Here is a 20,084-nt window from a genome sequence, read left to right as displayed (position 1 = left end):
GAGTTGCCTGCCCCTTCTTCCAAAGATCATAAACTCTTTTTTTTCCTGAGTTCCAGCCAAACCTCTGTTCAGCCAGGCTGGTCTTCTCCCCCACCAGCTCGTCCTTCGGCACACGGGCACAGCCTGTGCCTGTAAGATTTCCTTCTTGAAGAATGTCCAGCCTTCCTGGACTCCTTTGCCCTTCAGGACTGCCTCCCAAGGGACTCTGTCAACCAGGCTCCTAAACAGGCCAAAGTCTGCCCTCTGAAAGTCCAAGGTAGCGGCAGTTCTGCTGACCCCCCTCCTTACTTCTCCAAGAATCGAAAACTCTCTCATTTCATGATTGCTATGCCCAAGATGGCCTCCAACTGTCATATCACCCACCAGTCCTTCTCTGTTCACAAACAACAGGTAGAGCGGGGCACCTTCCCTAGTTGGCTCATTCACTACATATCGCTACATACTCAAGTCCAGCTTGCTAAATAGAAACTTCAACATTTCTTTTGAAGAATCCTGCACCTCAAAGGGCTTTTGATTCCTGAAATTCAGCAGGGATCAGGCCCACAATGTCACTCATATGCCTTTCTTCATTTCCCTGAGATATGTGTGTGCGCTGGGGAGAGAAGGGGACTTAAAAAAACTATTTTGCCTATACACAGTTGATTATGTTAGACAGTAACGGTAATGTCACAGGATTGCATGAAGCCAATGAACCCAAATTAATTTTCAACTGAAGGCTACAGGTATCAAGCTGAACCCCCCCTTGCTGCTAGTCCAGCCCTTAGAGTGCTGCCCCTGGTGCTCTGCAGAAGAAATGTACTCCTCCCCATCATCAGCTCAGTGTAGAGGGACGGGCATGTGCAACCAAGACTGGATCTGCTTCTCCTGACAACCTGGAGGAGGAGCCGCTCTTTCACTCTGCAGAACCTCTGACTCACCCGCACGCACTGTGGATTACGCTTGGTGCAGGAAGCAGTTGCTCACTATTTTGTTTATCATCTTTGACGTTTTGTTTGTTTTGCATCACTGGAGCACTACTCTGAACAATGTTTTGATTTTCATTTCTTTTTTTTTCCCCTGAGGGCTTTGGCAGCACGGCGTCTGAAGGCTTTGCAAGCCTTGATGATTTAAGCCTCCCAACCAGCTTGTGGGGTCAGTGTCACCTCCCTGTTACAGATGGGAAGCAGACAGGCACAGGCACTAAGCGAGGAACCCAAAGTCATGCGGCTTTCTGCCATTTGTGAGGCGATGGTAACTCAGCTTCTTCCAACAGATCCCTGCCTCTTTCACACTACGTTTGCTACAGCTTGCGCAGAGAATGAGGCGCAACGAAGCCTACACTAAAGGCCACTTTAAACATGCAACCTGTTATGACAAGAACAAGAAGTACCCTGCTTCCCAGACCCACCAAGTCAACCTACAACTGAGCATGTTTTAAATGAGCACATAAGACATATAAATCAAAGACTACAAATAATCCTTAATTTTAATGGAAGCTGGGTACACAGAGATCTCAGTAAGGAAATCAACTTCAGCTCCTTCTGTTTTATCTATGTGAATGAATTAATTTATCACTCAAACTCTTCGATGTTCAAAGGCTGGGTTTAATGCCGGACTCCTAAATCTATGCTGCGTAATGCAATTAAACTGCCCAGTCCTGCAGACTGCGCACCCGCACTTCTCGTAACAGCTGAACTGGGACTATTACATTATTTTTGATGTCTCAGAAAGCTTTTATGACTTTTAAACAGATGAGGAGGTGCTAACCCATTTTGAAGTTCCAGTGTTGCATTTCTCCCACTGAGTGACACCCTGTAGACAAGTCTTCTTCCATGACCCTTGTCTCAAGCCTTTTTTTTGTTGTGTACCAGCTTACTTTATCAATGGGCAAGGGATGGCAGGGGAAGAGGAGCCGGGCCCTCAGATCACAGGGACACTGTCACAAAGGAGGGGAGTTTTTCCAGATAAGGTGCCTATAGCAAAGATGTCTACATCTGACATGGCTCTCCAGGTGATCTTGCTTAGCGATGGAGAGGAACAGGCACTTCTGGGCTGTATGTCACCTCCTCTGCTGCAGGATGAGACAAATAAGACTCAACAGGTATCTGTTCCTCTTCACTAACTATAAAGGAAACCGGGAGAACAAGCTCCAGTGCAGGTGTCTATATTGTAGACATCTGCGTTTAGCCACCCAAACCACACCTGACTGAAAGAGAGAGGAATTTCCTGAGCAGCCATCTAGCCTCGCTCCAGTCACCTCACTCCTTTAGATTAAAATGCAGTAGCACTGTCCACTGACACCTTGGCACACAGGAGACCTGTCCCCAGACGTGCTCTGGCCAGTGAGCAGGGCATGCTTTGCTCTCCTCTCCGCAGCAGACTACTGCCAGAGACACAGGTCAAGGAGGGCCGGGGCAAAACAACAGTTGCCACCTGAACCCGGTGCACGGGATGTGAAGGCCAGTGCACTGTGGAGTGGGAACAGGCCTTTTGTGTTAGATGGTCCTTGAATCATGTGGGGGTTCAGTCCACAACACACCAGGAGCATTAGAGGGAAGAAGACAGCAGGAGCAAGGAGGAACATACCCCTGCCATCTCACTGACCTACACCAAGGGATGCCCACTTGACTGCATATTCACATTCCTGGCTTTTCGCTTCCCTTGCTATTTCTGCCATTTGCTCAGTGAATGAAAGAGCTGAAGAAAAGGTATCGCGAGCTGAAACGTCCTGAAAACACTGAGCTGCCTTCTTGCACACCAAAGAGAAAGAAAATCTCTACGTAGAGATGAAGCTGGCCCTGCCACACCACTGTTTGGACCAGACAACCTCAGAAGGTGTCTTCAATACCTATCTCTTCTGAGTACTCCACAAATCCCTGACTAACAGATTGTTACAGTAGTTAGGCATGGAAATGTGGCTCAGATGAGGAAATGCCTTTGCGGATACACTCTAAGTACGGGGGGTAAGTTAAACTGCAAGAAGGGAGCTGTGATACAGGCTTCCCTCCTCTTCCAACCCCCTCAACAATCTGCTCTTGGGATATCAAAATAAAGAGATATCTAGGCCTCATTCCACTGGAATTTTGTGTTTTCCATATATATTATATACACACACATACTAATATATTTTTGTATATTAAATTTTCATGTTAATGGCTACGCTTACTTACGTACAAACTGACCGAACCCACGAAACTCTGGACAGGAATTGCTGTCGGTGGCCTGCAAGCTGCGGCGCGAGGGCAAGCGGGGCCGCGGCAAGAGCACACAACTCACCAACTTGCGGATTTCACATTCTAGGTTCTGAATACAGTCCAGTTTCCTCTTGCGGCAGCGCTGAGCTGCGATTCGGTTCTTGCTGCGCCGGCGGACGTCATGGATGAACTCGAGCTGTTCTGAGGTTAGCTTGTGCATCTTTATCATCATCTGGAAATCATTCCTTGGAAGATCTGTGATTTGATCAACAGGAAAAGGAAGTTTCACCTAAAACAAACAAATACAAGACAAGAGCAAAGAGTCATATTTTGCTTGCTAAATGCAAGCGGAACAACAGTGAAAGGAAGGAAGATCACCTATGCTGCCGCCCCCTAAATAAACAACACACCAAGTTTTACACTGAGCAAGTTTTTCACGCTCCCTTGTGGCACGCTGTGGAGGTCCAGATGGTAAGGATCAGATTATAATTGTACTGAAATCAGCAATATAGATGAATCCCAGGTTAAAATTTCATCTTTCTAAAAAGCTCTAATAACATATCTCCTTGTATTAAAAGAAGGCTCCGTTCACTAAGAGGCACGGCCTTTTGGAAACAGTGAAGTACCTTGCTGCTATTAATTTCAAACCAGTTTCAAGGAACGGGCTATTACCGCAGCAGGAAACCTGTCTCTGCACGGCCTGCAGGACTGAAAGTTTGATTAGGTGTGAGGTTAAAAATGCAACCTGACACCTCAAGTGGATGAAAAATACCATATCGCAATTAGGAAAGGTTGCCTAATCAGCATTTCAACTGAGCAGTACACCATATAAGAAGAAAGGGCCAGAGGAGTGTGATGCAACATATCCTACCCTGCTAAAATATACGGAGTTTGAAATAAACTAATATTTGCTCACATTCTAATATTTTTGTAGATGGAAGAGCAGCCAAGTTGCATTTCTTGAAAAAAAAAAAACCCAAATAGTCTAAAACCTCAGTTACTTGCAGTAAAACATTTTTCCTTCGGGCCACAAAATGCCATCCCGTTTTGACCATAGACCATGAGACAGTAGCTCCAGGTTCCGACTTCAGGAATTCCAACCATCTCTCCAACTTCTACCGATTATGCATTAAAGCAAAGCAAAACACAAAGCTCCTGACAGCTTGGAGCAACAAACACACACTGTCTCAAAACCTGGAGAATGGTGGATGTGCTCAAAGACTCCTCTTAGCTTTTTTCCCCCAACCCTATCAGCTTGCTCAAATCAAAGTGAGTGCCTCTCCCAACAAACCCTTCTTCACTTGTACCTTGAGACTGACAACATGACTATCAAAAAATAATGTTCCTCAGTGGACTGCTGTGTTTGGTGGTCAAATAAGAATCAGTTGACAAAGCTGAAGGAGATGACAACTGAGTAACTCGATTGACCCCCGTTTCTTTTTTTTGAGTCATACCCACACTGCCCAAAAGATGGCAGTAAATATTTACATTTCTGTCCCCACTTGGTACAATCCAGCCTCTCGAGCAAGGAGACCATTCTGCATTCAGGCTACCAAAGAAGATCCGACTTAAGTTGCTCCAGCCAAGCAAAAGATACAGGTTGAAAAGGTTAACTTTGATATTTAAAACATGGTTATTGTCTTCAAACAGTGCACTTCAAGTATTTGGAGGTAAAGAAAGTAACAGCACAGATTAGAAATAAGTTGTTTTCATTGGACAGCTGAGTTTGTTTATGAAGAACAGTTTGCTGAGGACACATGTACACAAACACGCAGTGGTGACCTCTTGCATTGACAGTCACGGACCCTCGCCGGGCGCCCGGACCTGTCGACAACCAGCTCCTCATCTTGTTTATGAGCTTGCGTTTTCTTGCGCTATTCTATCATTGCTCTGCACATCTCCAAGCCTGGGCCATGTGAAATTCAGTGCAAATACCTACCGCATCCTTTCATGCCCTGAACATTGCCCCTCTGCCCCACGTGTCCAGGCACCGCTTCATAACACACTACTCGACAGGTCAATTTAAACCAGCAAGGAACACTAAACACTGCCCCAATCCCCCCAAATTCCTGCTTGTACACACAACGGCTGACCTTAGGCACGGTGATGTGGACTCCCTTGTTTACAGACTGCTAACTAATGACATGAAACCTGTTTGATTTCCCCTCCCTAGCCTTTGGACAGTCAACATAAACTCGGTGTCACCTGCTTTTCTCTCAAGCTTCAACCAGGGTCTGAAAACGAAAACAGCTTGTGCTTTCCTCTGAAAGACACCACAGTTTCACTGCAAAAACAGTCTTTTCACGTTCCCAGTTTTTCCTTATTTTCTTAAGTCCACAGCGGAAAGCGATGTTAACTTTATTTCTCCCTCCCTCTCCCTTTCAAAACATATTTACTTGCAAGGAGGAGATGTGCTTGCAGCTGGAATGGGAGTGAAAGGGAAGCAACTTAAATCTGTCAGGTAGAAGTCGCTGAAGGGAAATGGGAAAATAAATAGAAACACATTCATAAAAAAAAATAACGAATTGAAAATAAACCCATCTACACAGCAGGCCAAAGACTGCTATCAGTAAACCCAGCATAATCCCACTCCTGTCGTAGGCAGCACTGCGCAGGATTAAAAACGTGAAAGGGAGAGTGGAAGTGAGTCAGACTCATTTCCTTCACCATTCACAGCATTTTTATTGCCTGTCTCCCTCTCCGCAATTAGCTGTCAACTGAAAAAAAACCTACCAAGCCTTTGGCATGGACACAGTGAATAACTGTGCTGGGGTACTGCTGCAGTGAGAGGCTAATGGTGTTTTACATCGGCACAGGGCAAGACTCTCAGCTGGTATTTATCACAACAGAGTGGTAAGTCAATTTGCAAGAGCCGATGACTGTGCCATGGGTGGGATTCATCTGACCCACTCAGAGCTATCTGAAATGACGGGTTGGGACTAGCTAGCGTCCAGGTCCCTGCTGTTGGCATCGAGTACACAGAGGCCTTTGGACGGCAATGCATCCTGCACGGCTTCTCCCTCCTGGCTGCAGAAGGAGTGGAGATGAGACTTAGAAAAGATGCTGCATCTTACAGTATCGAAGGTAGGTGAGAGAAACCTTACCTGAGGTGTCTGAAAAAGGACAGTCAATCTTTTCTAAGACATGTAAGAAAAACCCAGCAAACATGTTTTCTCATAAACTTTTCTTTTTAATAACTATGAACTTTATATAGGAAATGACTGTGTACTCTTTGGTTTGGACTATTTCAAATTAGAAATGTAAGCGGGATCCCTACTCCTTCCAGGAGTTACTCCAGCCAGAGCTAACCTCACAGAGCTCTAAAATCTTCCCTATCAGCACAATTACTCTTTCCCTGCATTTTTACACCAACAGCAGAGCCTCTGTTTCCACCACACAACAAATAAACCGGCACTTTCCGCCACCGCTGCAGCCTCTGTTGCCCCCGACTCTGGCTGATGCACCCCTGAGAGGACAGCCAACCCACCCTGGTGAAAAAGAAAACTTGTTTATGATTTTGCGGCACTTTTTCCCCCTGTATTAGCATTAGGATGCCAGAGTAAATGTCATTGCTTTGAGTGGTTAAGTAACAGCAGCGACCTAGACACACAGGGACAGCCATTGACTCAGCACATGAAAGGCCCATATATAACCAATTAGTTCCTTCAAGCTTCACTAGCTAGTGCCAGCTTGGATCACATGCCAGTTACCGCTGTGCCGCTCACGTACTGTACTAGTTACTGCTGCTGCTGCTCTCCCCTCTCTCTTTTTCTTTGGAATAAAGGAAAGGACCAAGGCCCCGTATTCACTCACATTAAAATATAAGTGTCAAGTGCTGGGAATTTCCTTATCTCTTGAGTAACATCATTAGCTTTTTCACTCTTTCTTTACGTCTAAATTTCAACATCATTATCTTTCTTGAGCTGCCAAGTGCTAGTAAAGACAACGCACTTCCCAAGCCTGGCTTAACATCACAGTAACTAAAAGGATTCATATATTATCCCTAAGAAAAAGTAATCATCATGTATTGAGCACGGGAGGGTGGAACTCAAGGTACCAGCTTGACCTTTATAAATGGTTCAAAACCTTGGTCAGTTGCTCCAGAGTTTTAAGAAACAAAACTGTTGCCTTAATGCCCTTAAATTGAAAGCCAGAGTTATTGAAAGCCTCTGACACTTAAAATTGCCCAGCCCTTGGAAAGCTCTCAGGACCCACCCAAGCAACCTAGCACAGGGGCTGAATCATATCAATGCTTTTTTGTCGTAAAAAGGGGTAATTTGCTTCACACAGAAGAGCCCAACACATCAATGCTGTTTTTCCTAGTATCTTCCTTAGCATGCAAGTCTGTCTTCCACAAACACTCTGGAAGAAATTCATCCCAGGACAGGAATTGAGGTGTGTCCACCTGTGTTAGGGGCTCGATTGCCTACACACTATTTCAGTCCCACAGAATAGGGACCTACCTGATTTCACTTGGACAGAGGCTATCTAAGAAGCACAAAGCCAACAGGCCGCGCTTTGTGTAAGAGAGAGGACAGGCAGGATGGACCCTCACTCATTTCCTCACCCCGCTGTCTACTGGCATAGGTAAAGCCTTCAAAGCACCTCTTCTGTTCAGGTGTCAACCACACCAAAATGGTAGAGGACTGCAAGAGAAGAACAGCGAGCCCAGGCAGCAAAGATCTACCATTGTGTCAACAAACCAGGTCTGAAATGGGCTCGATCAGCAGGTCCCACTGTAAACAGCCTGTCCTATCTGCCACAACACAACTGATGGCTACGTAGTTGCCCGGGGTCAACTCCAGCCTCGCCTCCTGAGGGCCAAGAGAGGTGTTTGGCTCAGCAAATGCTGCCTGAGAGGGCACTGCTGTGCGCTTGGTGGAGGCAGCCTGGGTAACCCTTTGATTTGCCACCGGCCTCAGAGAACTGGGGGAAGGCGCTAGTCCCGTGGCTGAGGGGTTTAACCCAACAATCAGGAGATGTAGATAGAGTTCTCATCCTTTAGCCCATGACTTGGACTTGTATTCAGATCACACACCACTGGTGCTTAAAATGCTGGGCTGACCTCTTCCCGTTCACAGCTCACAGTGTCCCCAGCTTCCAGCCCTATAAAGGGCATGACAATACAATACTCCTGCCCATTAACAGGCTTTTCTGTGAACAGGGATAGCACAGAAACCCTGACAGAAGCTGCAGGTGCATTGGAGAAGGGCAGATCAGACAATGAAACGAGAAGGGATAAAGTGCAGTATTTCTCTGAAAAATCTGCTTTTGTAGAAAAAATATAAGAATTGGAAAGAGTCCTTCAAGAGCTCCATCAAGGGCTTCAGCTCAGGGCATAACAGCATTGACTGTAGGTTGCAATGAAATAAAACAGTGTTTAAAAGGACCTTCCTGAAATTTCAAGCTTGTAATGGAAAACTCTTACTGTTGTCGTAATCCAGTAATTCTCTGCTACCAGCACGCATATCACTCCTACTGAAGAGAGGAAAGAAAACAAAACTGCCATGAAGTTTATCTTGCAAGACTGATGTTTGGCAAGACTCCATTTAACCAGATGTTGCCAAACACAATTCCCAGTGCTCTGCTGATGCTGCTGAGGATCCTGGTCAGGAGAATATCCACCAGAGAAGAACGTGGAGAGTAATTTTCCCATTTTCAAATTTATAAACCTAGTAAGATCAGGAAAGCTGGGGTGACCAATCACCAAATTCTAGGGAGGAACTACATACAAAAGCAAGTTAAAAAAACCCAAACCTTAACGTGCATTTTCTTTGTTTGCCCTTCTTTCTACGTAACACTCTTCACTGAGCAGACACATTAAGCAGCAAAGAAGATTCAGCTTAGGTAACTCAGCACAGCTCCAGTAGATTTCTGGTAAGGCAACTTTGGTTTACCCCCTTTTACTGGGGCTCTGACTTTGCTAAGCATCAGCAGATGAACAGAGAAAGGATGGCAGCCTGTCACTTAACATGTAGGGTTTTGGACTCTCACTGAAGGTTATTTGCCTACAATGTCCTCAGTGGTCCAATTGCATTAGCTCTGCCTTTATGAACACTTCCTTTGAAAAGTGAGTCACTAACCCAGGTGGGAAATTCTTTTGAAATATAAATGAAAGACACATTGACTGCAATTCTCTAGATAGTAATAGTTCTTGGAAAACTCAACCTCTTACCTCCTCCTACCCTTGTTTATTCTTTTCCTAAGAAAACGCACTCATCAAATTAGAGTGAGCTGAGATTTCTTTTTAACTGGTTTAGCAGTACAATATTTTTTACAAGTTTTCTATCAAAAAAACCCCCATACATACTTGCTGAAGAAAATGAATATCAAGAAAAGTAGGTAGTGCTGAAGTTTCTGTTCCTAAGTAGGTTAACAGATTGACAGACTACTTCCTTCTCATCAATTCATTATTTCAGGGCTTATTGTTTTGTTGTTGCTATTTTAAGCAGGATTGTCAGAACCTGCCTGCAAGAACCGAGCCTAAGTCTTCTCTCTCGTATTATATCCCAATAATTGATTTTTAACAACCTGTGGAGGCCTGAGGGAGCTGGGTGAAAAGAGCAACACAAACTGTTAAATGTTTCTGTAAAGTCCCAGCAGATCAAGTAATGGCCCCATTCCTGCAACTCCGTAACACAGGGATACCCCACATTGCACTTGCTGCTTCTATCACGAAGCCTTAAGAAAGGGAAATCTCAGAAGATTCTGTGTAGCTCCCTTAACAGGAAGGAAAACGAAAGGCAAAGACATCCTGGAGAGGATTTACCAGCGGTGTTATGGGGACCGCTGCCTCCTCTGACACTCGCACCCCTGCATGGGACAGGGAGGCTGGCCACAGAGCAGGGTCACCTTCACCCACACGGCACTCACGCCGAGCCCTAGCACCAAACAACTCGGGCATGTGCTCCTGAACGGCATCTGTCTGGCAGAAAGCAGAGTGCCCGATAAAAGCAGAGAGAAGAAACCTTTCACCTACTTCTCACACAATCAATACACTGGCAAACGATGTTTTGTGACATGAATTCTGGCACTGACAGCACTCTGGGACCCAAATCAAGACCAACAAGGTCCAAATTCCAGGGGAACTGAGCAGCACCGTGAGATAACCGAGGGTCAGAGTCCATCAGGCTTATTCCCATCAGGCCATCCCACCCAAACAAAAGCCCACCGGCAGCAGAAGAGCCTGCATGGCCGCTCTCCGGAGGGGCAAGTGCCTGTGTGTTGCCCTCAGCTATCTTATCAGGTGCTTTTTGAAGAGAAGCCCAGCAAACATTGTGTGATCTGATATGGCAGGGGGCAAGGGACCCATCTGGGAAGTTGTCAGGAGAGCAAGGGCAAACCAACAATTTCGGGAATGGAGAAAGATTCCCATGCAGCTTAAGGGGAGGTGAAGGACAGAGAGCAGTCCATTTCAGACTGCTGCGAGTCTCTCCTGCTGTTTTAATGGCAGCCAAACTGCTAAAAGGAGGTAGAGCGACTTTTACAAGAACTTGCTGTTGCCATTAGGTATTTTCTACTGCCTGGTTTAACATATCCGTCACCGAGGTTTCCACAGCAGTGGATCTTGCAGGATTGCAGGATACACACCCCAAGTTGCTGTATAAATACAACATTGTTTAATGAGACTGCAATGTCCTTTCTTGTGTTGGTAACAACCTTTGCAAATTCCGTTTTCAGACAAAATCTGTACCAAAGCACTGGTGTGATCTCTTTACCCTTTGCTTGCTCAGGATAGTGCAGTGCAACCTCACACAGCATTCATTTCCTCACCCCATTTTTAATGCCTAGCACTCCTCATCAAAATGCCTTGGGGAAAAAAAAAAAAAAAAAGGAAAAAAACAAAGAAAAGCGCCTTATCAGCAGTCCCAGGGAGAAAACTTGCTCAGCATGGTGCAGAAAATCTTCCCAGGGGAAACCAGCGGCAAAACCAGGAGGAGAGCAAACCCTTCCTAGCTCTGCCCCAGAGCCAGACACGTCTGCCTGCCAGCGGCACACCGAGATGGTCTCCTGTACCCCACCCGCTTGCTCCTCTTGTGAATGTCCCTCCTCTCATCCATGCTCTCCTGCACACATTTGCACACTTTTTTTGCGAAACCACCAACAATCCCCTATACCCTTCTCATTTGACTCTGCCGGGCTCATTTCTGCTGCAGCATCTCTACACAATTAGCCCATTATGACAGCTAATTAGTCATCAAACCCCAAAAGGCTAACCTCCCGCCCTCTCCACTGCCTCACGCTGTGCATTAGCCTTTGCTGAGCAAGCAGCACACGTGGGTGGAGATCTGACGCTCCCCTCGCTCCCACTCCCTGCTTCCTTCTGCCCCTCATAAAGGCAGGACTTCACCCAGTAACCTTGGCATTGCCAAGCAGAGTGGTTCTGCTGTAGGGCTTCCCAAATGAGGTCCTACGCGCAGCATCCCAGGCAGCCTTTCAAGGAGACTCCTCTCCCTTCTGCACTGTCCCCAGCTCAGGACATGGGGACAAACAAGAATTGCCCTCTCAAACCATAGGTATGGCATGACAGGGCTTAGGACACCAGAGGCTCCCCAGGCTCTTCAGCTCTTCCTTAGAGCTAAGCAGAAAACCACCCAACTGAAGGAATCACCCACATTTGTCTGGAAGGTATCTTCCAGAGCCTGGGATGCAGCTGGAATAAGGATTGCGGGATAAAATAAAGTTCACTCTTTTCATCCCTAGCCTACAACTAAGCCCAGCTGGTTCCGCCCTGGGTGCTCACAGCACGTGAACTCCCCAAACTTGCACTCGCTGCTCCCCACGCTGAAGCACATGCTCTCAGTGGAGCATTTCAGTGCTACTAGAGGAGCCAGATACGTGGTTTCTCCCAGATACTCTCCAGGTCATGCAGTTTCCTAATGAAACTCTGTGAAAACATCCAGTGTTTTCTCAGTTTCTGAGCTCTACAACGCTTCTCCATGATTCAAGTCTTCCTTCAAACTAGTGACTTTACACAGACAGTTTATTTGATCACGGTTAGCCAGTTATCACTGCAGCATCTCCAGCTGGCCCATCTCTAGTTTTAAAGCGGGCCCTCTTTCTCCTGCCTCTCGCAAGGCAATTCACAGCTTGCTCTCCAGTGGAGACTCCCCATCCCCCTGCTGTTCTCCTAACAGTCCTGTAAATTAAAGGCTAACTTCTCTTTGAGACCATTTATGCAACGGCTGTTACAGGTCGTCACCGAACAAAGTGGGGTCATGGGCAGGAAACATCGTCTCAGTTGTCACTTAATAGAGGCAAAACCCATTACCTGCACGTGCGAGACACACACACACACGTGCACACACACAAGGTGACTTGAACACCATTCCCACAGCCTAGGGTGGCCAGCTATGCAACTGTTAAAGTCGTTTCATGCCTTTTTCTCCTCCCACTCTTCTCTGCCTCCTCTACTCGGGCTGTTAGCAATATGCAGCAGGGGCTCTTGGTGCAGGCTGCCCGACCCTCGGTGCCAGCAAAGGCAGGGTTTGAGGTTGCTTGAACACACCAGCAGCAATAACAAGCGCAGCTGGAACCACCTCGGCAAACTAAGGATGAGGAATGGTGCTTTGTGCCACAGGTGAGGGAGGGAGGAGGACAGGACACTGCCAGTAGTCTCCTAAGCACATCAATGTGCTCTCATCATTCAGCAGTTCGCTATTGCCCCATACTCAAATTCTGATAAGCGCCAAACACCTCAGAGGTCAAGCAGACCTGTTTAGTGAAGTCAACCATGCACACTCAGCTCACGAGGAGATAAACAGAAGTTACTCTTTGCCTCTATAAACAAAGAAAGTGCTGGGGAAATGCCAAGTCATTTGAGAGAACAAAGGAGCGATTAATTGGGTTACAACGACTGCGATATATGTACTTATCTTAAATCCCTACCTCATGCCCTCTGTCTTGCACAGGACATGATTCACTGTCTGCTTCTGAGAATGACCCAGACTCATCGCTGGAGTTTGTTCCATAGGATGGCTCACATTTAATCTGGGCTCGGACCGGGTTGTACAATCCATCCCCCACCACGCCGGGCTCCTGGTGCTCGGGCGCCAGGAATCGGGGGCCTTGGGAGCAAGGGGAAGAGGAGAGCTCACAAAGACGCAGACTGCAGGGAGAGCCGCCGCTGCCATCCTCTGCGTACGAGTAGGAAGAGCACGAGCTGGAGGTCCTGGTTCTGGTTTCCAAAGGAGGAGAGCGAGGGCAAACTTTAATTGGCACCGGACAGCTGGTGTTCGGCCGCATCCTTCCCGGCAAGTGATCAGCTGTCAGTCCGCTGTGCGAATAGGTCTGAGAGCTGGGGAGAGACTGGCTACTGCCAGCCCACAGACCCTTTGGCACAGTCTCAGTGAGGTCTTTGTCCAAGCTGCTCACACCAGAATATGAATGCACCGAAGTGTTTACTTGGTCACAAGCATTTGAAGAGAATATAACACTCCTCCTGTCCAGTTCCCCTTCTTGCTTACAGAGAGTTTCAAAGCCGGGCCCCCTGAGCGGCGATCCCACTGTGAAGTTGGAAGCATCCTTCTGCATGGCATGGGACTGTCCATAGTTCCCTGTGAAAGGGACGTAATCAGTTTTGTGGTCACCCTGAGTTGTCCCTTTTTCAAAAGGGCATGCTGGACTCCTGCCAAAGTGCTGTTGGGAAGTGCTGGGGAAGCCAACCAAATCTATGCTTTTTGTTCTGTTGAAGAAAGACCGCAAGCAAGAAGGAGAGGACCCACTTTTTGGCCTGTCGACGCAAGTGGGGCTTGGCTGTTTCCTGTCCATTTCAACATCCCCTTCTTTATCCCTGATGTCAGGTTCATCTCCAGACAGGCAAAGTGTGATGCTTTCTTCATCGTTCTCTTCATTCTGAGGCTCGCTTTTTATCTGCCCCATAGCAAGTCCTGATTTGAGGCCATTTCCAGAGCTCTCTTCGCTGAATGTGCTTGCAAAACCTGAGGTACTGATGTGTGATGTGTTGTAGACATTCTTGGTACAAGCAAGCTGGTATTTCTTGTATCTGGGGTACCGTGTTACCGCATCTTTGTCCAAACTGTCCTTGCTATCTCTCAGCATGTCAGAGTCAGGCAGCATCCCTTCGCCTTTGTCTGCTCCAGCAACAGTGGTTTCAAAATTGAAGGGCTCTTGGTGCATCCTCTCTCTTGGGCAGGATATTTTTGACGTCTCCGATTCCATCGTCTCCTCCTCATCTCCATCCGAGTTCTCCTCATCGTGCATGCGCTGACAGGCAGTATCTTTTTTGCACAGGAACAGGCCGTCTTCGTTGTTCAGCAGTTGCGTCTGAAGGAAGCTGAAGCAGGAGTCCTCCAGGTTGTGCATGCGCAGGAATTCAGCGCAGTGGATGACCTCCTGGATGTTTTCTCTGCTGAGTAACAGCTTAGCAGTGTAGGCAAACTGTAACAATGGACCAAATCCCCTGACAGTGACCTGCAAAAAAAGAGAGGGAAATTGCCAGCGTTACCATCAACTCTTGCTGTCATCCCAAGTCCTTCATCACGTAGTTAGATAACCTAACAGATCTAGTGTCCAGAAATAAATACTGCTCAGTACTGGTTATTCGTCTACCATGTCAGCAACGACGCTACATCCACTAACTAGCACTGCTCCCTTTATGTTGCTCCTGTACATCATTGTACAGGTTGAGTTGAGCATTATTCTTCCCAAATATCTTGAAGATCTACCAACTAAGCGTCTGCTGTAATAAAAGACTGAAAAAACAGGCTGGTGTGGATGCTGCTAATTCTTGGATGGGTCTTACTTTAACTATGATGCAGCCCACCACCCTGAAAGCACCAATTCAAATTTGATTCTTCTGCCCCGATGGAAGCTCTGGTGAACAGTGGTTTCAAGTTTAAGATATCCCTTAAACCCCAAAAGTGTCTTGGGAAGGAAACATTTCATACTATAGAAAAATTCAACAGAAAATATCTTTCTGCCTCTTTCAAGAGCAAACTGGTTCCTTTTTTTCTTCTCAAATTTTTGCAAGCCATTGCTGAATACATAATAGGCAAGCACTGACGGCACAGCTCTTTTCTCCATCCCATGGAGATTATTCTCCTCATACTGTTCCTGATTTTAGTGAGTCTAAGGTACAGCTCACAGGAAAGAAATCCATATTCATAGTTCAAATGAATCACACCGAGTCCCACCTCAGTACTTAATTTTCCACCATCTTCTTTGTAGAAAGAGTAACAACTGTTTCCAGGAGAGTGATCTCCAACCAACTGTTCAAGGTCTGAGTTACGCACCACTACTCGTTCTTTTGTCTCATCATATCATCTATGCTATATTTTACATTCACATATCATATATTAAAAAATACACACTTTCTCCCCCCAGATGTTTTACAGTGATATCTTCACATCTAACTATCAAATAACTTGCTAAGCCACATGGTAAACTATGGATATTGTCTATTTTTTGACAAAAAATGCACTGGCACTAACTTCTGTTGCATTTTTTTCCCCAATGGGCAGGAAACAAAGGTACTGGAAAAACTCTATTCTTCATGAAGCAGCGAGAGGCTGCTTCAAAACCAGGGAACACCATCAAGGATGAAGGTTTCTCCACAAGAAGGAGATTCAGTGGTTTGGCCACTAAGTTGAGATTTGGGAGACCACAACTCAATTTCCCATTGCACCAACCACCTTCTACACGACCCTGGCAAGTCACGTCAGTCTCGATTCACCAAGACACCTGCGTGCCTTGCTTGCAAGTTGTATTCACAAATCTGAGTTCCCTGTGCTTTGCATACCAAGGAAAGGCATCTAGATGTGATTCAGAGCAGCCAGACAGCTAAACCAGGCAACAGCAACCACATCTGGCACCTGTGGGTGCACTTCCACACCTACGTGAGGTTAGGACGCACAGCTTGCAACCTCCCTCCGGCTGTAGGTGTCTCTGCTAGGTGTTCCCAGCTCAGTTTCTTCTTTTAAAACAAACAAGAAAAGGAAGCGCTGCTGTCTCCTTTTCGTAGAACAGCCTAAAGATCAGAAGAGGGACCCAGAAAGTAGGAGGCCAGGTCCCTTCCCTAGGCTGTGGGGTTTCAAATTCACATTTCCCAGCACCTCAGAAGGATATCCTATCCAATAGGTACGGGATACCCTCTGAAGGTGAGCTGCTTTTCCCTGTCCTTCTAATTGAATTAACACCCCTGAGCAAGAAGCTGCTCAAGAAGTTGGTGAAACATCAGACCATGAATTTGTGATGGTCTTATTCATGATTAGCATGAATCTGAGTGAATAATTTGGTTCATCCCAATGAAAAGCCTATAAATTCCTTACACTGCCTCAGGACCAGTGGTAGAGCTCACAGATTTTATAGAAAATCCTGACTTCCAGAAACAAGCCTTTGTTATTCATAGATCTGCACTTGTGATGCTGGATTATGAAGACAGAACAAGTGGTGCAGACTTTGATGGAGAGAAAAATATTTTAAAACACCTCTAAAATTGCTACCAATAGCTTTTCCATACATAGTATTACTGCTGTATCTGCTATTTTAAGAAACAGCGCATTTTCATGCACCTACTTACACACTTGCACATTCCTGTTTTACAATATGCCTCTGGTACAGAATCGCCTAGATTTACAGCTGGCTATTAAACCGATCTCTGCTTTATCAGTGTTACACTTTCTGCCTATTTGTTAGATTATCAGCTCACTAAAGGCCTATCTGCATTTTATCTATGCAGCATGATTAACAAAATTGCTCGGGAAATTAATGAGCTACTTGCAGGCCAATGTTTCTTTTTGATAAGATCTTCAGTGTGGGGGCTTACATATTCCTACACATCTTGTAAGCTCCACAGCAGCGTAGGTCTGTAGGAGCAGCCGTAAATACCATCTGGGGTTTGTGGGTCCGTTTTGATGAGGAGGGACTCTGGAGCACAAACCCAGCTCTCCTGGCAGTTGTGTCACTTCGCCACTAGGTGGAATGACTGGAAAGCAAATTAAAACAATTTTCTGTGCTGGGCCAGGGTTTCACCTGCCCGTCCTCTGCTCCAGCGCAGGCACGCTGCAGAGCCTCGGGCTGACTCATACCACCCCACAGCAAGGCTGTCTCCCACACTGACTCAGGTTTTCACTCCCAATAAACCACCATAACAACAAACAGCAGCAAGACAGCTGTTACAGATGTTCTGCGCTGGATGTAGCAGAAGCAGAGCCCAAGACTGCGCTGTGGGCTCCCCACAATGCCCGGCAGATGCTTCAAGTGAAGGATGATGAAAATGCTGGTCAAATGAGCACCTTGACTTCGTTACGAGATCCTACCAGGTTTCACAACTTTCCTCGCTCTCACAATCTTCAGATCCAAAGGGGGAAAGTTTCTTTTCAAGCACTCAGCGCTTGTCATTGCCCTCAGGGAAGAATCTCTCAAGTGCCAATGCTTGAAACTGCACAAACAATAACTTTGTTAACAAACGGATGCAAAGCTTGCTGCCAAATGTGAAAGCCAGCGCAATCTCTGTCGCCTGAAGCTGTCTAAATATTGATTCGGCTCCCGTGGCGGGTCCCCTGCCTCAGCCGCACCAGCTCTGGGACTGCCCGCGTCGGATGCATTCCGGCAGGAAGGCTGGGATTGAGGCGCTGGAGCGTGGCTATGAGCACCGCACACTGGGAAAGAAAAGGCTTCGAAGCTGCATGTATTACCATCACACACGCATTTCTGTAAGAAGAGGTAAGAACAGTCTTTTAAAATGATTTGACCTGACTGATGCATCCCAGTGAAAACAGTTAGTGAAACCAAGTTGATCGGCGTTTGCAGAAGGAAACAGATCATCTCTCTGATATAACACTCTCCATTTACACGTGAGAGAGACCTTTGCTGGATGGGTAAAACACATGCCAGCAACAATCTCAGTTTATTTTTTTCCCCTACTGTAAAGAAGATGCCATATGTCCAAGATTTGTTTGCTTTTAAACCTTATTTTCCATGTAAATTAATGTTTACGTAGGCAGGTCAATTTGTGGGAACCTCCACTGGGAACCTTGTCCAAGCTGATATGCCAAGTCACTGCTTGCCTGCCCTCCAATCGTTTGCCTTATTCCAATTTCTACCCACTTCTACTGTTTAAATGGAATTGACTGGCTACAAGAAAACTAGGCAGAGAAAAGGTAAAACGTACATACAAAACAACAATGCCCACGCAGAGAAGAAAAGCAAAGCAAAGATCTTAGCTTCTCAGAGGCTTGCTTTGCCTTCTCTTTCAAGGCAGGCCAGAAGAGGACTCCTCTTGTGTACTTGAAACACGCCAAACGCCCTGCCAAGTCTAAGGATGAACTACTTTATTTTGTCTTGCTCCTGTCCCCAGCTGCTCTTGTATGCATTAAAACCCTTCTGCACACCTAGTGCCCAGAGGACACGGGTACTGCAGCCCTACCTAAGCCACGTGGCACATCTTCTTGCTCTACAGCAATCCAAGAGATGAAGCACCGGGGGTCCACGTGCAGCTCCTGCCTCTGCTGTGCCACCACAGGTACCCCACGCTCAGTGTGTGGTATGGAGGTCTACGTCAATTCAGCATTGTGGCGATAACAAGCCTGACCACTGCTACGGTGAAAGAAAGTAAGTTCTCCAGCCCTTTATCTGCCACGTGTCTTTCAGATTGAGCTAGCCGAGCCAGAGGACATGTTTTGTATGTCCATGCCCTCATGACTGAGGAACGGGCTGGAAATAATGCAATGATATAATCACCGTCAAGAGAGTTGTTAATCAACATTAGCCATATTGAATTTACCGGCAAAATACAGACAGCAGCCCTGCAGAAAATAAGCATGCAAAATCTATTTTAGTTCAGTCTGACACTGCTTTTCTCCTTACAGAGTCCTGTGGAGTGCGATGCTCTGGTTAGTTTTAATTGATTTAAGTGACCAGACTTCCACTGCTTCCTTTGGGAGATCATTGCCAGACTCTACTTAAAAACTCCTTGTGAGGAAATCTTCCTTCCGTTATTTTCCTCCATCATCTCTCATTATATTTCCTCGATGCATTCCGGGTAATGCTTTTTCCTTTTGGAGAAATAGTTGCGGCGTTGTTATACTCTCTGCCTTCTCTTTGGTTGGTATTACATCATTAACAAAAAACTGGCTAATTCAAGGAAAACAATATTGATCACTGTCAGATGGGAGAATAAGAAGTTGAGATGAGAGTGAGCAATGAGAAATGCTAGTAAAGAAGGCAGCATTACAGATGCAAATATAGAGCGCTTTTAGCACAGCATTTTTCTAGTACTGAGCACGCACTATTCTAAAATTAGGAGGAGGGTTAGCTCACTTCCACATTAGGAACATCGTATTTTCGTAAGGGACTTCTAGGGCAGAAATTCTATTTTAAATGTAGTTGTACACACACCCAGAGGCGCCACGGGAGACACGGCGCTGTGGGTGAACTCCCTCTGGCTCCCCGTTGTATCGGGTCTCCTCCATGACGGCCGATCGAGCATGCCGTGGGGGCCTCCGCGTTGTCGAACACAGGGGATGTGGCTTCAGAGCACATGCAGAGGTCTGACATTTCTGCGGATGGGCTGGACTCGCTGTGCGCTGCAGAGTTCATCAGTGCATGCTCATTAGCTGGCTGCCCAGACTTCCAGATGTCTCAAAATCCCAGACAAATAGACAAAATCCTCCAATTCTGCACAGACAGTATTTCTTACGGGGGGGGAAAAAAAGGTTATTTCCAAGGGAAACACGGATGTCTGGTAACCCTGCTCCGAATGGCATCTGTATGAAAAGCTGCATCTGGAGCGGGGAAGGTCAACCCCTGCAAAATGCCAGCAAGTCTGAGTTCAATTTAGAGAGGGGAAAAATGATTAAGGGCAAGGAAAGATCACTGTAAACATGTAGGAATGTAAAACTTGGCAAGGCAATATCTAAAATGGAGCAAGAGAATGTTTACAGTAATCTG

The 20,084-nt window shown here is 46.3% G+C and overlaps 1 protein-coding gene across 1 annotated transcript in view; it reads right to left on the bottom strand.

The window, feature by feature from the left end:
• BACH2 (BTB domain and CNC homolog 2) overlaps nt 1-20,084 on the bottom strand; it is a 146,643-nt gene that overhangs the window by 4,555 nt on the left and 122,004 nt on the right. The window contains exons 5-6 of the mRNA XM_082306348.1: nt 13,062-14,606; nt 3,256-3,462 (exon numbers count right to left, since the gene is read on the bottom strand). Coding sequence (XP_082162474.1) covers nt 3,256-3,462; nt 13,062-14,606 — 1,752 coding nt within the window. The remainder of the gene's footprint in view (nt 1-3,255; nt 3,463-13,061; nt 14,607-20,084) is intronic.

This window comes from Platalea leucorodia, assembly GCF_965183815.1.
Source record: "Platalea leucorodia genome assembly, chromosome: 3".
Lineage (NCBI taxonomy): Eukaryota > Metazoa > Chordata > Aves > Pelecaniformes > Threskiornithidae > Platalea > Platalea leucorodia.
This window is presented reverse-complemented; position numbering and strand designations above follow the sequence as displayed.